Source organism: Anolis sagrei, chromosome X (assembly GCF_037176765.1).
Source record: "Anolis sagrei isolate rAnoSag1 chromosome X, rAnoSag1.mat, whole genome shotgun sequence".
In the NCBI taxonomy this organism is placed as follows: domain Eukaryota; kingdom Metazoa; phylum Chordata; class Lepidosauria; order Squamata; family Dactyloidae; genus Anolis; species Anolis sagrei.
Genome location: NC_090034.1, coordinates 22,297,375 through 22,320,434, shown reverse-complemented (window position 1 = coordinate 22,320,434; position 23,060 = coordinate 22,297,375). Strand labels below are relative to the sequence as shown.

General features: G+C 46.9%; 1 protein-coding gene across 1 annotated transcript; it reads left to right on the top strand.

Moving 5' to 3' along the window:
• Positions 1-369: 369 nt before the first annotated feature.
• Positions 370-14,881, top strand: HS3ST2 (heparan sulfate-glucosamine 3-sulfotransferase 2). The gene is made up of 2 exons (XM_060785801.2): positions 370-953; positions 13,699-14,881. The coding sequence occupies exons 1-2, from the start codon at positions 559-561 to the stop codon at positions 14,318-14,320; spliced, it is 1,017 nt and encodes a 338-aa protein (XP_060641784.2). The 5' UTR covers positions 370-558; the 3' UTR covers positions 14,321-14,881.
• The last annotated feature ends 8,179 nt before the right edge of the window (positions 14,882-23,060 follow it).

The window sequence follows — 23,060 nt, the reverse complement described above, 5'->3', positions numbered from 1 at the left end:
TTCCTTCCTTCTCTTCTTCTCCAGCCTTCCTTTTTCTAGATCTCTTTCTTCTTTTTCCTCCTTCCCTTCCGCTCCTTCTTTTTTCTAGATCTCTTCCTTCTTTTCTTCTTCTCCTTCATTCTTTCTCGCAGCCTGACTCCCTTCCTTTTCTTCTCCTTCTTTCCTTTTTTCTAGATCCCTTCCTTTTCTTCTTCTCCTTCCTTTTTCTAGATCTCTTCCTTCCTTCCTTTTCTTCTTCTCCTTCTTCCTTTCTCCCTCTCCGTCTCTCTCTCTCTCTCTCCGGCACTCTGCCCGCGCTCAGAGGCGCCCTCCTCCCGTGCGGGGCGGGGGCGGGGGCGGGGCGTGGCCTCCGGGCGCGGGTGACGTCAGGCGGCGCTTAAAGCCGGGCGGCGCGGTGCTTGCGCTCCATTGCCGAGCGGGCGCCTTTCCTTCCTTCCTCCTTGCCTTGCCTTTCCTTCGCGGCTGGTTCCCTTCCCTCCTCCGCTGGGTGTCCGAGGATGTTCCCTGGGCGGCGGGGGCGCCTCCTCCTGCGGGGGGCCCCTGGGGGGCGATGGGGCCATGGGGCCGCTTAGGAGGCGAAGGGCGGGCCAGCAGCATCCGCGCGTGCTGCTCCTGGGCTCGCTGCTCTCGCTCTGGGCCACTTACCTGGGCTACAGCCTCCTGCTCTCCTGCCGGGGAGGAAGCCACGCCCCCTGCCCGCCCGCCCTCCACAAGGAGGAGAAGGCGGCGCGGGAGGCGCGGGAGGGGCGGGGCCTCCTCCAGGGGGCGGGGCCTCCGGGCCCCCAAGGGCCCCCCGCCCTCAAGCGGCTCCCCGGGGTCCTCATCGTGGGGGTCAAGAAGGGCGGGACCCGCGCCGTGCTCGAGTTCCTCCGCGCCCACCCGGCCGTCCGCGCCCTCGGCACCGAGCCCCACTTCTTCGACCGCAACTACCACAAGGGCCTCCAGTGGTACAGGTCAGGAGAGCCTCCGTGGGGGCAGGCGGGCGGGATGGCCATCTGTCCGGGCTGCGAGGATTCTGCTTTGCCTTGCCTCACAAAAGGGGGTTGGACTAGATCAGGTACGGGGGCACTAACTTCAGGTGGTTTTGGACTTGAACTCCCACAACTCCCTTCCTTTCCCTCCTCAGCCGCTTAAGTCCAAAACACCTGGAGGGAGGACCCAAGTTTCCTCATGCCTGGACTACATTGTCTTTACAGGTCTCTTCCAAATCTCTGGCCATCTGTGGGGAGGGTTTTTGGACTGTGCAGGAAAACAGATGCCACTTGAGTATCTTCCCAAGAACTCCCTGGGAGTCTGGTGGAGTCTCATTCTTTCCCGGGAATTTTCTAAGCAGAAGCTGGATGGCCATCTGTCGGGAGGGTTTGCATGGTGCCTTCCTGCTTGGAAGAAGGAGGTTGGATTGGATGGCCCTCGGGTGGTCAGTCCATTGGATGGCCATCTGCTGGGAGGGCTTGCATGGTGCCTTCCTGCCTGGTAAAAGAGGGTAGGGCTAGATGGCCCTTTCAGTGGTCCCTTCCAACTCTAGCATTCTGCAGCCCAGAATCTTCACTGGATGGCCATCTGTTGGGAGAGCTTGCATGATGCCTTCCTGCCTGGGAGAAGAGGGTTGGCCTGGGTGGCCCTTGCGGTGGTCCCTTCCAACTCTAGCATTCTACAGTCCTGATTCTTCATTGAATTACCATCTGTTGGGAGTGTTTGCATTGTGTCTTCATGCTTGGGCGAAAGAGGTTGGACTGGATGGCCCTTGGGGTGGTCCTTTCCAAACTACCATTCCACAGCTCTGATTCTTCATGGACCTTCTAATGTCTATAAAGTTGGATGACCATCTGTTGAGAAGGCTTCCTCTTGGCAGAAATGGGTTGGACTGGATGGCCCTGCGGATGGTCCCTTTCTAACTCTAGGATTTGGGGGATGGTAGAACCTCCTCCTCTGGATGTATTTTAACTAGATGGTTGGGAGGGTTTGGATGGTGTCTTCATACCTGGCAGAAGGGGATTGGACTGGGAGACACTTCCAGCCAAGGAGAAGGTGGGCCATGGCAACTATGACACATTGGGAGGCTTAACTGATTGCTTTAGGGCAGGCATGGGCCATCTTGGGCCCTTCAGGTGATTTGGACTTCAACTCCCACAATTCCTAGCAGCCTCAGGCCCTTTCCTTTTCCCCCTCAGCTGCTTAAGCGGCTGAGGGGGAAAAGGAAGGGGGCTGAGGCTGTTAGGAATGGTGGGAGTTGATGACCAAAACACCTAGAGTTGAAGTCCAAAACACCTAGAGTTTCCCCATGCCTGGACTAGATAGCCTTTAGGGGTCTCTTCCAACTCTCTGTCCATCTGTGGGGAGGATTTTTAGATTGTGCCTTCTTCCTGGCACAACGAAGGGGGTTAGACTGGATGGTCTTTGGGAGTCTCTTCCGATTGTACTTCTAGGCTGCAGTTCCACACCCTTGAGGCTTTCCTTGTGCCTTGCAGCCCAGAATAGTACCCACCAGCTCCAGCTATGATCAAAGACCCCTGCCCTTCCCCCTCCCCCCAACCTCAGTGTATTGTTTGAAGTGTCAAAATCAGAAAGAGCCTGAAACAGGAACTGGGACTTTTCTATTTCTGGGGACACATCCATTATATCCTGCGCTTTAAAGGAAGTCGTCTGTTCGGTGGCGGGAGATTTCGGGCCCCTTATACACCGCCATGTCCAGAATATCTGCTTTGAATTGGGTTATATGAGTCTACACTGATATATAATCCATATTATCCACTTTGAACTTGGTTATATGAGCCTACACTGCCGTAAAATCCACATTATCTACTTTGAACTGGGTTCTGTCAGTCTAAACTGCCGTAAAATCTACGTTATCTGCTTTGAACTGGGTTGTATGTGTCTACACTGCCGAATAATCCACATCATCTTCTGTGAACTCGTTTATATGAGCCTACACTGCCTTACAATTCACATTATCTGATTTCAACTCAGTTATATGAGTCTACACTGCTGTATAATCCACATTATCTGCTTTGAACTCAGTTATATGAGTCTACACTGCCATATAATCCACACTATCTGCTTTGAACTGGATTATTTGAGCCTACACTGCCCTATAATCCAAACTTTTTGCTTTGAACTGGATTATTTGAGTCTTGTCATATAATCCACATTATATGAGTCTGCATTACCATATAATCCAGATTATCAGGTTTGAACTGGGTTATATGAGTCTATACTGCATTATAATCCAGTTCAAAGCAGCTAATCTGGATTTTGTACGGCAGTGTAGAAGGGGCCAGAGACACTAAGGGAAAAGGTCAGGGCCAGGGTCAAATTCATAGTTTCCTGTCCCAATTGCTTCTCATTCTGCTCTTCATTTGGACCTTTTTATTTGCCACGGGCCCGTGTGCTGCGTGGGATGCCTGCCAAACTAAACACTCCATCTCCCCGCTTGACAAGTGACTCAAGCCCAGGATTAGCTGGCACCAAGAGCTAGGAGAGGAGAGCCTGGCCACTCTGCCAGGAATGATTTGGGAAGGGGGGGGGGGCTAAACAAACATTTGCCCAGCTGCATTGCAAATTTGGGGAAGGGGAAAGTGTGCCAGGACCAACAGGGAGGTATATGGGAGACGGGGACTGGCATTGCTAGCTGCAGGAAATTCAAATACAAGCAACAAACAGCAATTGGCAGAGCAAAGAGAGACCCTTCTTGCATGATATTCAGTCTTTTTGCCCACTGCATCACCGTTGATCACAAGACGTCAACACACAAGGATGCAAAGAGTGGTCCAAGGCATGGCCTCTTGCCCACTGAGGGCCAACATTTTAAGAAAAATTCTACCAAATGGTATTTTAGCCACAGATCATAGAATCGCAGTGTTGGAAGAGACCCCAAGAGCCATTTAGTACTATCTAGCAGGAAGGACACAATCCAAGCCCTCCCAACAGATAGCTATTCAGCCTCTCATCAAATCGTAGCATCGGAAGAGGCATTCAAAGAGCATCCAGTCCAACCCCAATCTGCCAGGAAGGACATCATCCAAGCACTCCCAACAGAGAGCCATTCAGCCTGTCATCAAGTCATAGAGTCAGAAGGGGAATCCAAAGGGCATCCAGTCCAACCGCAATCTGCCAGTTAGGACACCATCCAAGCCCTCCCAACAGATAGCCAGCCTGTCATAGAGTTGGAAGGGGTATCCAAAGGGCACCCAACCCAATTCTGCTGTGCAGGAAAAGCACAGTCAAAACCTTCCTGACAGATGGCCATCCAGCCTCTGCTTTGAAACCTCCAGAGAAGCAGGCACCATGTGAGCTCTTCTTGCTGTCAGGAAGATCCCTTTAGGTGTGATCCCTTTTCCTGCCATTTGGATCCACAGCTCTATTGTGCCCTAGTTTCCAAAGCAGCGGAAAACAAGCCTTTCCCCCTCCTCCTCAATGGGACATCCTTTCAGATATGTAAACATGGCTATCCTGCCCTCTTCTCTCAGCCAAATAGACCCAGCTCCCAGTAGAGCCATCAGCACATGGCAAATGGACCTGTAGGCAATTTGGGTATAGTCCAGTTGGGCAGAGGGAGCAATCAGTGGCGAGAGGATCAAAATGTCAGCCTCACAACTCAAAGTCATGACAAGCCCCTGAAAACTGGACTTCTGGCCTTCCCTGTGGGGCAAAGGGGGACACTGTGAGCCCAGTCTCCTCCAAAGCCATTGCTTAAAGGTGCCGAATGCGTGCCTGCCTCTGCCCCCGGTGCGCCTTCTGCTCCTTCTTCCTTTCGGGGGGCTGTTCTCACACCTTCTGCTTCGCACGGCAGATAGATATATGTGCGCACTTTCCCTATGGGCAGGTTGCCAGTTCACACAGATAAGCTGTCCTCCTTCGCTCCCCGCTTTTGTGGGGCACGTTTCTCCTGAATGCAACCTTCTCTGTGCAGATAGCATGCCTTTGGGGTGGGCCAGTGGCTTTTGCTCACTTGGGGCCAACTACTTTGCCTCTTCACAGCCCCTTAAGTCTTAGAGAAAGAAGATGCATTGAGTGTATGCTTGGAAGTGGGGGATCCTATAGCTTTTGTCTTGCTTTGCTTACATGACCCCTCTTAAGTTCCTGGACCCCTTTTTGCAATGACCTACTCCATGTTTGCCTGGCCTTTCTTTCTGCAAGACATTTACTGCAAGTGGCCTCTGGGTCGGTTTTGGGACCCACATCTAATTCTTGCTGACGTTTTTGTGCTGCTTCTCAGCCTTGAAAACCCAAAACATGAAGGCTTGAGCTTTCATACCATCATCACCATCTTCCTCCTTAGTCTCGCCACGTATTGCAAAGCTTCCTGACTCTTGCAGCCTTGCTTTATACTGCTGTTATCCTTATGCTTTTTGTCAGTTTTGTCTCTTAATTTGTATAAACAGAGCAAACCCGCTGAGTGTTGAATGGATTGCCTGGCCTCAGGCATTGGAAAAGCAAAGTCTGCGTCATCCTCCTTGCAGATTGGGTTTCATAGAGGCAGAAATCCAAATATTTCCATCTCCAGTGGTACTCTTCCCCCTAAAAGGCTGAGTTTGAATCCTCTGGCATTTCTGTTTCTTATAATATTATTATTAGCATTATTAGCATGGCGCAGTGGGTTAAACCGCTGAGTTGCTAAACTTGTTGACCAAAAGGTCGCAGGTTCGAATCTGGGGAGCGGAGTGAGCTCCCAGTGTTAGCCCCAGCTTCTGTCAACCTAAAAAAAATACAAATGTGAGTAGATCAATAGGTACTGCTCTGGCAGGAAGATAATGGCGCTCGTTGCAGTCATGCCAGCCACATGACCTTGGAGGTGTCTACAGACTTAGAAACGGAGATGAGCACCAACCCCCAGAGTCGGACATGACTGGACTTCAGGGGAAAACCTTTACCTAGCATTATTATTGTTACTGTTGCTATTATTACTATCCTCAGTTTATTTATTGGGGCATCTTCAGCCCGATCCCCTGCTCCGATCCCCTGCCCCTCACCATTTCCAAGAGCCGCCAGTCTCATTCCTGCAATTTATGAACTCCATTGTTTCGTGCCTTTCATAATTGATCACGACCTGTGATTGAATGCATTATTTAAAAAAATGGATGGCCTGAGTCCCTGGAGGAGCGGGTCTTTCATAATCCCAGAGGTGGCCCATTAAAGTCATGGCGCTTTTATGACTCTTCGTCATCAGTGCACCACTTATGCAGCTGTCCCCGGCTGATGGATGACCCGGAGCCCCTCGACCGCCATCAGAGCCATCGGTGGCACAGTTCCCTGACACCGCATTAGCATCTTGCTGACACCGGCTGAACAATCAGGCTCCCAGTCTGGGTTTATGAGGTCCGGGGGCAGAACCAAGGGAAGAAGCAATGGAGCCTTGCAGGTCAAGGGGTAGTAAAGCCATGCCCAACGAATGCCATGGCTCCTTTGGGTGCAGGAAGGAGGACAGGAGGAGGGTCAAGTCCATTGTCGTCGTCCTCCTCAAAGGGAAAGGGTTAATTCCATGCTCCATCAGCTTCCAAGTATAGATTCAGACATCCAACCAGAGGCAAAGGAGAGGAATACCTTACATTGCTGAGGCCCTATCTGCATTGCCATGTAATACAGTGCATTATATGGTCAGTGTAGATTCATTATATGCATTACATAGTCAGTATATGTAGACTCATTATATGGTCAGTGTGGGCTCATTATATGGACTGCACTATATAGGAGTGTAGATTTGTATGATCAGTGTAGACTCATAACAGAGCATTACATGGCCAGTGCAGGCTCATTATATGGTTAGTGTAGACTCATATCAGTCCATTATAGCATCAGTGTAGATTTATTATATGCATTATATGGTCAGTGCAAACTCATATGGTTAGTATAGATATTATATGGACTGTAGACTCATTATATAGACGGTATAGCCTCATATCAGTGTATTATATGATCACTGTAGATATATACACGATATAGTCAGTGTAGACATGTTATACGATCAGTGTAGACTCAGTATATGGTTAGTGTAGACTCACATAATACAACTGTTTTGGTTCGCTCCTGACACGATAAATAAATATCAGTGCCTTATATGGACAGTGTAGACTTACTATATTCATTATGTGGTTAGTGTAAATAGCTCATATGGACAGCGTAGACTTATATCAGTGCATTATATGATCAGTGTAGACTTCTATGCATTATATGGTCAGTATAGAAATTATATGAACAGTATAGACTCATATCAATGCATTATATGGTTACTGTAGAGATATCATTATATGGTCAGCGTAGTAAATGCATATGGTCAGTGTAGAAACATTACGTGGTAAGTGTAGTGTCAAATCAGTTCATTATATGGTCAGTGTAAACTTATATGCATTATATGGTTAGTGTAGACTCATATCAGTGCATGATATGGTTAGTGTAGGCTAGGCATGTGCAAATGTCAGCCCTCCAGGTGTTTTGAACTTCAACTCCCACAATTCCTAACAGTTGGTTGAAGTCCAAAACACCTGGAAGGTTGAAGCTTGCCCATGCCTGATGTAGACGTGGACAGTCTACAGACGTCATATGCAACTCCTGGACGATTCCATCAGCGCTGCCTCCGGAAAATCCTGCAAATCTCTTGGGAAAACAAGCGGACAAATGTCAGTGTGCTGGAAGAAGCAAAGACCACCAGCATTGAAGTGATGGTCCTCCGCCATCAACTCTGCTGGACCGGCCATGTTATCCTGATACCCGACCACCATCTCCCAAAGCAGTTGCTCTACTCTGAGCTCAAGAATGGAAAATGGAATGTTGGTGGACAGGAAAAGAGATTTAATGATGGGCTCAAAGCCAACCTTAAAAACTCTGGCATAGACACGGAGAACTGGGAAGCCCTGGCCCTTGAGCGCTCCAGCTGGAGGTCAGCTGTGACCAGCAGTGCTGTAGAATTTGAAGAGGCACGAATGGAGGGTGAAAGAGCGAAACATGCCAAGAGGAAGGCTTGTCAAGCCAACCCTGACCAGGACCGCCTTCCACCTGGAAACCAATGCCCTCACTGCAGGAGAAGATGCAGATCAAGAATAGGGCTCCACAGCCACCTATGGACCCACCGACAGAACACCGACCTTGGAGGACCATCATCCTCAGACTACGAGGGATCGCCTAAGTAAGTAAGTAAGTAGCCTCATTATATTGACAGTGTGGACTTATATAAGGCAGCTTAAATTTCGTTAGCTGTGTCTACAGTGACCACATAGTACTGTTTGAAACTGCATAGTGTAGCAGTTTCTATGGGGCCTGGGTTTCTGAGACTCCACCCCACCAAATAATGTTGTGGATTGTTTCTATGTAGCCCAAAGTCCCAGTTCCAAAACCCATCATTTCCAGAGCTAGTATGATGCAGTGAGACTGGGAACTAGGTTCCAATTCCTACTCAGCCATAGAAAGCTATTTAAAAGAAGACAATGGGATATCTCTGTGATGCATTGGAAATTCACACTCCCTTCCTGGGCCTCCGAGGAAAATGTGACAAGGAAAGGCTGGGAGAGGGAGGGCATGGCATCAAAGGAAGGCAGAGAACAAGGAACCGGGAACAGCATCTGTGCCATATTGGCAGCAAGGCCTCCTTCCCTCCTTCGCCCTGCAAAGCAGGGAAGGTTTCGGATAGAGAGAAAGAGAAGCACAAGGAACAGAAGCCCTTCATGGCTTTGTCCCACAACTTCTTATTCTTCCTTTGCAAAAGGGGCACAGAGAGACAAAGAAGACCTTCAGAAGTTGGCGTAATCAACCAAAGGCTGCGATATTTACTTATTTGTTCATGCAACTTGAGACCTTAGATTTGTATTTATTATTTATTTATTTCAAAGTTTTCTATACCGAGCTTCTCACCTCTTAGAGGGACTCAGCCCGGTTTACAGCCATAAAAACATACAGATTTGTAGGTCTGGAAGGGACCCCCAAAGGCCATCTAGTCCAACTTTCACAAAGGAATACTTCCATTGAAAGAGGCTCATTTGCTTAAAAAAACTTCAAAGAAAGTGAAGTTAAAAAAAACTTCAAAGAAAGTAAATATCTGATATGCAGGACGTATTTTCAATCACTGGACCAAATTGGGCACAAATACTTGATACATCCAAATTTGAATACTGGTGGGGTTTGGTGGAGGGGAATTGATTTTGTCATTTGAGAGTTGTAGTTGCTGGGACTTATAGTTCACCTACAATCAAAGAGCATTCTGAACTCCACCAATGATGGAATTGAACCAAACTTGGCACACAGAACTCCCATGACCAACAGAAAATGCTGGAAGGGTTTGATGAGCGCTGACCTTGAGTTTTGGAGTTGTAGTTCACTTACATCCAGAGAGCACTGTGGGCTCAAACAATGATGGATCTGGACCAAACTTGGCACAAATACTCAACATGCTCAAATGTGAACACTGATAAGAGTTTGGGGAAAATAGACCTTGACATTTGGGAGTTGTAGTAGCTGTGATTTATAGTTCACCTACAATCAAAGAGCATTCTGAACTCCACCAATGAAAGAATTGGGCCAAACTTCCCACACAGAACCCCCATGATCAACAGAAAATACTGTGTTTTCTGATGGCCTTTGGCGATCCCTCTGACACCCCTTTCACGACCCCCAGGACTGGGGGTCTGGTCAATGAAGGACTGGTCAATGTCCTTCTAAATTTTGGAAATTAAGGACCAATCTTTTTTTTTGCAAAATATTATACAAAATGGTATTTCCACTCTGGAAGTGGTGCAGTTTGAACATTGTATCCACAGAAGCACAGAAAGCAGCATGCTTTATACAAACCGTACCACCTTCTGCATAAAAATGCGATTTTGTACAATTGCCTTAATGATTTTGGGGGGTAAGATCCATCCTGCAGAGATGATCAAAATGCAAACTAACCCTCAGCTGCAAAGAAGCAAGATTCAAGTAAATAATTTACCTAGAAGACCTTTTTTTTTGTTTTTTTTTTCTTTCTTTCCAGTATTTTCTTAAATTCAATACACTTAGAAGCATTTTATTCATTATATTCCTTACATTATTTAAACACAAAATGAACGATTCTAATGAATAGCGGAGCCTGGATAAAGTTATTAATGAACTGATCAGCCTTTGGATCTGATTAGCGGATTAATCAAGGGTTTGACTTTTCATGGCAATTTGCTTATTTATTCATATTTATCACTGCGGTGTATTAATTAACTCGCGCTTCCTGCATCTGGAATGGCTTTTTAATTGATGTATTTATCCACGAGTTGCATATCGATGGCTGAGCACCTGATTACTAATTAATACTTCAAAATAGTGTAGCATTTCTTCCTTTATGCAGTTATACGGTATCACCATTTCCAACATATAGGGTGCACCTACACTGTAGAATGAATGCAGTTTGATACCACTTTAACTGCCATGGCTCAATGGTATGGAATTCTGGGAAATGTAGTTGGGCAGAGAATGCTAAAGGCCTGGCAAAACTACAATGGGCTGAGAATGGCGGTTAATAAGTGCATCAAATAAATAAATAAGTGCATCAAATCCCAGCATCCCATCACATTGAGCCATTGAGGAGTGTTGTATTATTATGATTTATGATTATGATTATTTTTATCATATTATTCTATTTCTATTATTTTATGTTGTTATTATATTTGTTATTATATATCATTAGTATTTCTATTATTTTTATTTTATTGTTATATTTGTTATTATATATATTACATTTCCATTGCATTTGTTATGTTTTTATTATTATACTTCAATTATTTTTATTGATAGATTATATTATATGGAGCCCACAGTGGTGCAGCGGGTTAAACCACTGAGCTGCTGAACTTGCTGACCAAAAGGTTGGCAGTTCGAATCCAGGGAGCGGGGTGAGCTCCCACTGTTGCCCCCAGCTTCTGCCAACCTAGCAGTTCAAAAACATGCAAATGTGAGTAGATCAATAGGTACCGCTTGTGCGGGAAGGTAACAGCACTCCATGCAGTCATGCTGGCCACATGACCTTGGAGGTGTCTAAGGACAACGCCTCCTTAAACCCCTCCAGTAATCAAATTTCAACATATCAGGTATGTGTGCTAAGTTTGGTCCAGATCCATGATTGTTTGTGCTCATGGTGCTCTCTGGATGTTGGTGAACTACAATTCCCCAAATCAAGGAGAATTTTCCCCAAAGACCTCCAGTATTTTTTGCTGGTCATGGGGGCTCTGTGTGTCAAGTTTGGTCCAGTTCCATCTTTGGTGGAGATCAGAGTGCTCATTGATTGCAGGTGAACTATAAAGCCCAGTACTTGTAACTTCAAAATGCCCAGGCCAATTCCCCCCAAAACCCAACAGTATTCAAATTAGGACATTTCGGGTATGCATGCAACATTTGGTCCAGATCTATCATTGTTTGGGTTCATAGTATGCTCTAGATATAGAAGAAGAACAACTCCTATAAATCCCTCCAAAGACCTCCAGTATTTTTAGTTGGTCATAAGGGTTCTGTGTGCCAAAGTTAGTTCCAGGTCCATCCTTGGTGGAGTTCAGAGTGCTCTTAAATTGCAGGTGAACTATACATCCCAGTACCTACAGCTGCTATAAATCATGATGAATTCTCCCCGAATCTCTCTAGTATGTTCAGTTGCTGAATTCCTCTGTTTGCTGTGCAATAGTAAAGAATACGAAAGGGTTAAGGGAGAGGCAGTGGGTGGGGTCATGCAAATTCTGCCCCAGTGGAGAAAGTAAGAAGCTCTGGGATGCTTGTGGTGGAGGAAACACATGCAATCTATGATGACATTGTATTGTCGAAGGCTTTAATGTCTTGAATCACTGGATTGTTGTAGGTTTTTTCGGGCTATATGGCCATGTTCTAAAGGCATTTTCTCCTGATGTTTCGCCTGCATCTATGGCAAGCATCCTCAGAGGTAGTGAGGTCTGAGGATGCTTGCCATAGATGCAGGCGAAACGTCAGGAGAAAATGACTTTAGAACATGACCATATAGCCCGAAAAAACCTACAACAACCCTATGATGACATTGTCCCCATATGAAAGCCTTCACTTCACGTGGTGGGTAGTATGGCGTTTGTGGAGGACATTGGCAGGGCTCTTGGACATGTTCATGGCGCTCACTATAATCTGCAATGTCATTGGAGGGAGAGCCATTGGTGTCTCCTGATTAGAGGGAGTTTATGGAAATGGGAGCCTGTCTATGTAAGTGGACACTCCAGCCACACACATACATACATATTTTCACTTTTATTATGTGTATCAATATAGATGAGGAGTGGAGACAAACTAAAAGAGGAAGGAAACCCAGCATTTAGTTTTATTGGAATGTGATTTTCGAAAGGCTTTAGCTAAAACAGGGAAAATGGAGAAGAGATAGACGTTCCGATTAGGAGGCATAATTTACATCTTTGGAGCCTGAAGACGTTGCAAGAGGATGCATTTTTTTTTCTATAAACAAAAATAGGTTCCATCTTGATAATAAACCTGTGGGAACGGATGAGGTTTATATAAGTTCTGTTTACAGGATCGATAGCAATTATGCCCCGAAGAAGAAAGCTTCTAGAGACGTGTTGGTTAGATTTATAGATCTGGAGTCATCGGACACCGTTGTGGAAGAGCCTCAAAGAATCTGCAGAGGCATCTATAGATTTATGGCATTAAAAGGGGGGAAAGGGATGAGGTTTTTCACACAGCAATTATGCAGTATATCGCTCCATATTTAAAGGGGATGGGGCGGGGGGGGGGGGGGGGCGACAAACATCAGATGGGAACTGAAAGTCCTAAAGTGCTAAAAGCAAACAAAGACTTTGATGGAGAAGTGAACAGAGAAAGTTATTATTTTGTGTCAGGAGCAACTTGAGAAACTGCAAGTCGCCTCTGGTGTGAGAGAACTGGCCGTCTGCAAGGACACTGCCCAGGGAACGACCTGATGTTTTCTGATGTTTTACCATCCTTGTGGGAGGCTTTTCTCATGTCCCTGCATGGGGAGCTGGAGCTGACGGGGGAAGCTCATCCACGCTCTCCCTGGATTCAAACCTCCGACCTGTTGGTCATCAGTCTTGCCGGCACAAGGGACTGGTTTTATGGTTTTGACAAATGTTGTTAACTGTTTTTAACCTAACGATTTATCTGTTGTTTTAAACTCTTGTTATATTGTTGTTTGCTTGTATTTATGGCACTGAATTGTTGCCGAGTCCTGAGTCCCCCTTTGGGGGCTGAGAAGGACGGGATAGAAGTGCCGGAAATAAATAAATAAATAAATAAATAAATAAATAATCCCACTGTGCCCCCAGGGGCTCCTTGTTAACAGAGAAAGTGATGATGTATCATTGGGTTGCTGTAAGTTTTTTGAGCGGTCTGGCCATGTTCCAGAAGCATTCTCTCCTGACATTTTGCCTGCATCTGTGACAGGCATCCTCAGAGGTTGTGAGGTCTAAGAAAGTGAGGAATAGTGATATATCCTCACTAAGTAATCCATTGGTTTGGGGTATATTTAAAACTTAGGAGCCCCCAGTGACGCAGAGGGTTAAAACGCTGAGCTGCTTAACTTGCTGACCAAAAGGTCACAAGTTCGAATCCGGGGATTGGCATGAGCGGACATCCCTCCCGACAGATGTCCATCCAGCCTCTGCTTAAAGTCCCTCCTTCTATCCAGCCACGGAGGGGTGTTTCAGGGCTGAGGGCCTGTCCTTCTGCCCCTTAACTTCTCCCCTTTTCTGCCTCCTCTGCTTGCAGGCGGCTGATGCCCCGCTCACTGGAGAACCAGATCACCCTGGAGAAGACGCCCAGCTACTTTGTCACCCGGGAGGCCCCCCAGCGCATCTTCAACATGTCTCGGGAGGCCAAGCTGGTGGTGGTGGTGCGCAACCCGGTTACGCGGGCCATCTCGGACTACACACAGACCCTGTCCAAGACGCCCGGCCTGCCATCCTTCGAGGGCCTCTCCTTCCGCAATCGCAGCCTCGGCCAGGTGGACACCTCCTGGAGCGCCATCCGCATCGGGCTCTACATCCTCCACCTGGAGGCCTGGCTCCAGTACTTCCCACTCTCCCAGATGCACTTTGTCAGTGGCGAGCGGCTCATCACCGACCCATCCGGGGAGATGGCCAGGCTGCAGGATTTCCTGGGCTTGCGGCGCCTGGTCACTCGGCAGCACTTTTACTTCAACAAGACCAAGGGCTTCCCTTGCCTGAAGCGGGCGGCGGAGGGGGGCCGCCTCCCACGCTGCCTGGGCAAGTCCAAGGGCCGAGCCCATGTCCAGATCGACCCTGAGGTCATCGAGCAGCTGCAGGACTTCTACCGGCCCTACAACGTCCGCTTCTACGAGACTGTCGGGCAGGACTTCCGCTGGGAGTGAGCATGCAGCCTTCGTCCCCTGAAGGATGGACTGGATGCCCTCTGAAGCGCCCACTTAAGGCCTGGTTGGTAGCAACCTTAAGCCTCAGCCCTTTGGTTTGCTGGGCTTGTATCTTTCAGTGGATGGGGCTACGGATGGATTTTATTTTTCATAACACCGATATATAAGATATATATATATATACATAAATATAAATATAGTCTATAAGTATCACTGCCTAAGCACTGAGGGGCACAAGGGGTGTCCTGCGTGTGAGCCCCTTTTCCTGGTCTCTCAGCCATTGAGACTCACCAGAGTCACCACTTCCCTCTTTCTTCCTTTCTTCCTTCCTCTTTGGTGGGAGCTGCGCCCGTTCATGGACGCCCCCCAAAGGGCGCACGCACACGCTCCCCACGGAAAAAAGCACATGCCTCTGTTGTTACGGGTAACGTCAGGCACCCCCACCTGCACCCTCCTTTTCTTCTTGTTCAGGATTGTGTCTCAACCCCCCTCCCCTTTGTGTTCCCACTCCTCTCCTGTGCAATGATGATAATAAATTAATAAAACCCCACACAATGCCAACTGGGTCAAGCTTGTTTTCTGCAGCTCCAGAGGCCAGGATGAATGCAATGAATTAAAATTGCAGGAAAAGAGATGCCACTTAGATATCTTTCCAAGAACTTCCTGAGAGTCTGGTGGAGTCTCATTCTTTCTCTGGAATTTTCTAAACAGAAGCTGGATGGCCATCTGTGGGGAAGGTTTGCATGGTGCCTTCCTGCTTGGATGAAGGAGGTTGGACTGAATGGCCCTTGGGGTGGTTCCTTCCAACTCTACCATTCCACAGTCCTGATTCTTCATTAGATGGCCATCTGTTGGGAGGGCTTGCATGGTGTCTTCCGGCCTGGCAGAAGAGGGTAGGACTAGATGGTTCTCTCGGGGTGGTTTCTTCCAATTCTAGCATTCTACAGCCCTGATTCTTCATTGGATGGCCATCTGTTGGGGGGAGGGCTTACATGGTGCTTTCCTGCCTGGCAGAAAAGGGTGGTCCCTTCCAACTCTAGCATTCTACAGCCCTGATTCTTCTCTAGATGGCCATCTGTTGGGAGTGTTTCCATTGTGTCTTCCTGCTTGGGTGAAGGAGGTTGGACTGGATAGCCCTTGGGGTGGTCCTTTCAAACTAGCATTCCACAGCTCTGATTCTTCGTGGACCCTCTAATGTCTATGAGAACGGATGGCTATCTGTTGGGAGGGCTTCCTGCTTGGCAGAAAGAGGTTGGACTGGATAGCCTTTGAGATGGTCCCTTTCTAACTCTAGGATTTGAAGTATTATAGAACCTCCTCCTCTGAGGTTTTTTAACTAGATGGCCATCTACCGGGAGGGTTTGCCTTCCTGCTTGGATGAAGGATGTTGGACTGGATGGCCCTTGGGGTGGTTCCTTCCAACTCTAGCATTCTACAGTCCTGATTCTTTATGGGATGGCCATCGGTTGGGCGGGTTTGCACAGTGCCTTCCTCCATGTCAGAAGAGGGTTGGACTAGATGGCCTTTGGGGTGGTTCCTTCCAACTCTAGCATTCTACAACCCTGGTTCTTCATTGGATGACCATCTGTTGAGCGGGTTTGCATCGTACATGTCATCATGAGGATTTGCATGTTGGCTTGGATGAAGGAGATTGGACTAGATGGCCCTTGGGGTGGTCCTTTCCAAGCTACCATTCCACAGCTCTGATTCTTCATGGACCTTCTAATGTCTATGAGGTTGGACGGCCATCTGTCAGGAGGACTTCCTGCTTGGCAGAAAGGGGTTGGACTGGATGGCTCTTGGGATGGTCCCTTTCTAACTCTAGGATTTGGAGAATGGTAGAAACTCCTCCTCTGGAGGATTTTTAACTGGATGGCCATCTGTCAGGAGGGTTTGGATGGTGTCTTCCTACCTGGTAGAAGAGGACTGGACTGAGCAACCTCTGGGAGACTTTTTCAGCCAAGGAGAAGGTGGACCATGCCAACTGTGACCCATTGGGAGGCTTAACTGATTGTGTTAGGGAAGGCATGTGCCAACTTGGGCCCTCCAGGTGTTTTGGACTTCCACAATTCCTAAGAGCCTCAAGCTCCTTCCTTTCCCCCCTCAGCTGCTTAAGCGGCTGAGGGGGAAAAGGAAGGAGCTTGAGGCTCTTAGGAATTGTGGAAGTCCAAAACACCTGGAGGGCCCAAGTTGGCCAATGCCTGCTTTAGGGGGTTCAAAGCAAACCATTGCTACCACTGCATTCCCCCAATGACTGTTGCTCCTTTGCGTTTGAAAGGGGCTGCTCCCTGCTTGGCTTGGCTTCATTTCTTTAGGGGCCAAAAGCAAGTGGGGCGGGGGATGGTGAAGGTGGGATGTTGGGCCGGGATGACGGGGCAGCACCATCTGCACAAGCTTTCTTTTGACAGGGCTTTAAAGGAGCACAAATCCCAGCTGGCAGATCTAGGCCAGAACCGCGGAGCCTCAAAGCAAGCAAGCGTCAGAGGCAGAAGAAGGCCCACGCTTGGATCAAAGCAGCAGGAGTGGCACGCCTGGCCCTATCGTATACGCATGTGGATGAGCACGGGGCACGGCAACTGCACTTGGGGGTCTGTGCGCATTTGGCCCAGCATCACATAGGGCAACGAATGCTGCATTTGAATCTCAGCCCTTGATCTGCTATACAAGGACTATTACACTTATGTACCTAGGGATGTCCCTGAACTGCTAGGGACAAAGATATCCCAATGCACAGAACACATATGTATTCAGCAGAGTTTCAGAAGTGTTCTTTTAGTTGCCCCAAAACATCTAAAGGTAAAGGTCTTCCCCTGACATTTAAGTCAGTCGTGTCCAACTCTGGGGGTTGGTTCTCATCTCCATTTCTAAGCCGAAGAGCCAGTGTTGTCCGTAGACACCTCCAAGGTCATGTGGCCGGCATGACTGCATGGAGTGGCGTTACCTTCCCACCGGAGCGATACCTATTGATCTACTCACATTTGCATGTTGTCGAACTGCTAGGTTGGCAGAAGCTGGGGCTAACAGCAGGAGCTCCCTGGGGCTAACAGTGGGTGCCACCGGGGGCACAGCGGGTTAAACCTTAAAATATATTTGCCTTTAAATTGTGCTCTCAAGGGACAAAAATAAGCAGACTTCTTTAAAAGTAACATGGTTGGTTTACTCACAAATTTCATGTATTCAGCATACAAGTGCTTTGCATATCAATCCAGTTACAAGTAGATTTGAAGTGGTTTCTCTGTGTAGGTAACACAGGGCATCTTTCTCATAATCGACAGTCCATAATCTAAAGCACCTCTGTTCTGAGAGTCTAACTACTCTGTAACTAACTACTTCAGTTAAATTCTAAAAGCATACATCTGTTTCTACTGAAGTCTAAAGCATACAGTTCCTACTGAAGTCTAAAGCAAACTATTCCTAAAATGGAGTCTGAGTCCTGAGCAAGCCCAGTTCTGATCACATGGGCTGCAGCCCCTCCTACAACAAAGAGTTAAGCTAAAATTGCATAGCAATACACACATATATAATACTGTAAGCAATCCTAATTATATTATTATTTTTATTTATTTCTATATTTCTATATTTATTTATTTATACCCCGCAAAATCTCCTGAAGGACTCGATGCGGCTTACAAAGGCCGAGGCCGCCGACAACAACAACATACCATACACAATAAACTCATAAGCAAATAATGAAACATCAAGCAAAACAAAAAACAGTAAAACAATGACACCGTAACGCAATTAAAGCCAAAGGCCGGGCCAAATGTAATGAACAAATTTAAAAAGTGCTGAACTTGACAGGTAATATGTAGAGGTATTTGGAGGTAGGTGCAATGTGCAGATAATCCTGAATCTCTAGCAAAATGCATTTGGGACTTGAAGCCAGGAGTTTCCTATTCTGGAATGGCACACTGGAACAGCCAGGTCTTCAGGCGCTTCCCAAAGACAGCCAACGTTGGGGCTTGTCTGATGTCCTTGGGGAGAGAGTTCCAGAGTCGGGGGGCCACCACAGAGAAGGCCCTATCCCTCGTCCCCACCAAATGTGCCTGCGACGCAGGTGGGATCGAGAGCAGGGCCTCTCCAGTTGATCGAAGGGAGCGTGCGGGTTCGTAAACGGAGATGCGGTCACGCAGGTAGGCAGGTCCCAAACCATTTAGGGCTTTGTAGGTGAGCACCTGCACCTTGAATTGGGACCGGAAAATGAACGGCAGCCAATGGAGCTCCTTGAACAGGAGGGTTGACCTCTCTCTGTAAGGAGCACCAGTTAACATCCTGGCCGCCGCCCGCTGGATTAGCTGAAATTTCCGAGCCATTTTATATACAAACAAATAACTAGTAGAGGCTTGAAGAAGGTTGCTATTTCCAACACAGAAACTACAGTATGTTAAATTGGTTGAGACTCAAGGTATGAAAAAACTAGAGCAGGAAGTTTGGCAGAAATAAAGTTTTCACAGTCTAATAAATTTTTTCCATATTATTATAATAGAACCAATTAAGAAATGACATTTATAACCCAGGAACAACACACATAATGAATACATCTATACTGTGGAATGGTAATGCCACTCGACACCAGTTTAATAGGAAGAAACCCCCAAGGATCATTCAACCCAGCCCCTTTCTGCCAGGCAGGAAGACACCATCAAAGCACTCCTGACAGAAGACCATCCAACTTCTGTTTCATAGAGTCCTAGAGTTGGGAGGAACCCCAAGGGCCAGGCAGTCCAACCTGGTTCTGCCATACAACAAGATACAATCTAAACCCTCCTGACAGATGGCCATCCAGACTCTGATGAAAAACATCCAGAGAAGAAAGCTCCACTAAACTCTTGAGGCAGTATATTCCATTGCTATGGCTCAATGATATGACATTCTGGGAGTTGTAGTTTTCAAAGTTCTGTAGCCTTTTTGGACCAAGTGGCTTCCATCTGCCTGCATCCTGCAATGTAGATGAAGCCAAGAAAAAGAACGAAAGTAGAGGAGACTCACAAAGCTTTAGTGGTGCCTCTGTTTCGTGAGGCTGTCAAGGCCTCTTTTGGTCAGGTTCTGCTGAAGCATTAAATTGTCCTGTTGGTGCCGCTTGGCTTTCCCCATATTTCTCCTCCCAGATTAGCTATTGATTTATACGCAGGGCCTTCATTACTCTCCGAGGCACTCGGCGGCGATTCATCTGGGGAACATCTCATTTCATTTTCCTCCTGTAAATTAATCAAGGGGATTGGGACTGACAAGCCATTAGCAAACCGGGGCTCTAGCATTGACCGGAGCCGGGGAAGTTCCCCTTTTTTGGGGGGGGATGACGGCTCCCAGAATCCTCTTCTGGGGATCATAAGGCTTTTGCTTTAGGTAGTTTGACTTACGATTCATTTTCTTTTTAAAATAAATGGTTTGGAGAAGGGTGACATGGGATATACACTGACTTTTAAAAGAGCTTGTTGTATTCATATCAACGGGTGCATCACTGTAGAATTAATGCAGTTTGCCATCACTTGAACTGCCTTGGCTGAATGCTATAGACTCCCAGGAGTTGTAGTTTTACAAGATCTATGGTTCCCAGTACTCCATTAGCATTGAGGCAGGATAGTTGAAGTGCAATGTAAATGCAGCCAAAGATATTCTATACCCGCAAGAGAAAGGCATGGAGCACCATGCGCCAGAACGGGGCCATGTGATCCTCCTCCTCTATCATTCAGTAAGGGGAAACACTTATACAGCTAATAATATTGGTTGCAGCTCCAGTGCAAAGAGGGTGGCATTATCTCTCCTTAAGCCCTTGTTAACTAGGAATGAGAATAAACAGCGAGCCACTCCTGCCTTCCTTGCTGAGTCCCTTTTCCTTTGCAGTCAATTATGCCGAAGCAAAGAGGAGGGAAGCAACCGCCCTGAGGATAATTGCATTAGCAGCTACTACCCACAGCATCCAGAAAGGAGTAAACAGTGGCATCAGAAGCAAAACACGTCCTTAAGTGACAGCCATCCCCTCATGTCCGAGAGCGTCAATTAGCAGCCCCTCGTTATGCAGAGCAGCCTTTTCCCTTACAGCGAATGGGAGAGAAACCCAATACAAACCAAAAACCATAGATCTCCCCAAAAAACAGAGGTGATCTATTTTTGCAAAAAAAACAAAAAAACAAAAGCAAAATAATCAAACTGCATGGATTTGATGCTAGTGATAAGTAGCTATTCTGGATGAAAAGGCAGTGATCCTTCTATAGCAATGCTTTTGGGATAAAATCCTTTGCAAAGTTAAAGGATCAGGGCCTCAGTGCACGCAAGACTCTGGAAGGTCCCTGAGCATGAGCAGAGTGGTTTTTCTCCCCATAGGCATGCATTGGGATACCGAGGCTTCAGCCAAGGCTGGATTCTGGTGGTTTCAAACTGTGCTCCAAAGGTGAGATTGAAAATCCTGAAGCTTTCCATGGATAGAAAAATAGCAACACAGAAAAACAGCCCTACCGTAAACTTGATGTGAGCATCTCGCACCCTTCCTGCCTGACAGTTAATTAGCAAACGGATCCAATTAGGGCCTCCTCCCTCCCTCCCTCCCTCCTGCTGCCAAGAAGATGCCTGATGCAGAAAACTCCGGATTCATGCTGCCATCAGCTGCTAACCTGAAAAGACTGCGGTGTGAAGAAGATGGTGCATCACCATCACCATCATCATCACTATCACCATCACCACCACCATCATCACTATCATCACCATAATCATCATTATCATTATGATCACCAGAGTTGACATCATCATCACCATCATCATTGTCATCACCATTGTCATCACCATTATCCTCAGCACCATAATCTTCATCACCATCCTCATCACCATTATCATCACAGTCATCACAGTCGTCATCATCCTATCATTACCATTATCATCATCACAGTCATCATCATCACCATCATCATTGTCATCACCATTATCATCACCATAATCCTCATCACCATCCTCATCACCATCATCATCATCACAGTCATCATCATTGTCATCATCATCCTATCATTACCATCATAATTACAGTCATCATCATCACCATCATCAGTGTCATCACCATTGTCATCACCATAATCCTCATCACCATCCTCATCACCATCATCATCATCACAGTCATCATCATTGTCATCATCATCCTATCATTACCATCATAATCACAGTCATCATCATCACCATTATCATTGTCATCACCATTGTCATCACCATAATCCTCAACACCATCATCACCATCACAGTCATAATTGTCATTGACATCATCATCCTATCATTAGCATCATCATCACCATCATCATGGTAATTCTCATCACCATCATCATTGTCATCACATTGTCCTCATCACCATCATCATCACAGTCATCATCATCATCATTGTCATCATCATTCTATCATTACCATAATCATAATCACCCTATCATCACCATCATCATCATCGTCACAATCAGCAGCAGCATCGTCATTGTCACCATCACCCCAGCATCACCATCATCATCACAGTCCTCATCGTCATTGTCTCATCATCATCATCATCCTATAATCACCATAATCATTATCATAGTCATCATCATCATCCTGTCATCAGCATCATCATCTTTACCTAGAGCTGCCCCCCCCCCCCCCCCACCGTCTCTTTCTTCTAAACTGGGACTTTGTCCTTTAAAAACAAAAGCAGTGCAGCTTAAACATTACAGCCAAAACGTTTGGGGCATTAAAATGAAATGAAACGGTCAATAACTTTCCACCCCATTTCAGTTGCACCATTAAAAACAATGGGACACAGTTTAAAGACAATGCAAGGGAGAGAGCAGCACATCTCTCATCCAGAGACCTTCCTTGAAACAGCTCCAGTTGCAAAAAAAAGTTGTGGGTTTTAAAGAAGGCTTTTCTTTGGCAATGGAAGGGCAGGAAGTCCCAAAGCAAAGAGGAGAGGTCACCAAGAAGGCCCTTTTCAGAGGCCAGCACTGCAGGGTGGGTTGATTGCCCTTTTCTGATTGGCTGCTGCAGCTGTCCCTTTTGTCTGATGAGCTTGTGTGGCATGGGCACAAACACAAAGAGAGTGGGGTCCACTGCTCTGTCTCTCCTGCCCCTGGATTGTTTGGGGGCATGCATTTTTAATGGGATGTTATCTTCCCATTGAAAGCTTCCCTGAAAGCCTGGTTTTGGAGACAGCCTATGAATAGTTAACACAAATCCAGCATTTGTTGGGTGAAATCAAATCCAGTGGCTTCCGGAAAAAGGAAGCACAACAGGTTTGGAAATGCTCTCTGTTTTAGCACCATCCATCCTGTCTTGGCACCGAGTGCATCCCTTTTTGCTCCTGCCATTTGCACAAGAAGCCCAAGTGGAAAATCCCATTGTGGGGTAATGTAGAAAACCCCAAAAAGGGGGCAATATGGGGATGCCATGCAAAGCCCTGCATATGGGGACTGAAGTCAAAGGGAAAGAGAAAGACTAAAAGCAACTGAAGATCAAGGAGTTAATGGTGCATCTGGAGACCATGGGATCATAGGGGCAGGAGGGACCCCCAAAGGCCATCTAGTTCAACCCTTTAGCAGTAATGGCTTCCCAACCTGAGACCTGAGCATCTCATTTTCTACATGGCATCCCTCCAGATATCCAAATCAACTCTTATATCAATCTCCCATTATCCTTTATATCCTCATATATCTTATCTCCATCTTCTCTTTTCCAGCTCCTTTGGTCATAAGATTTGGTGTCTATTGACCATTGGCTCATCCTCTTTTGGGACAGT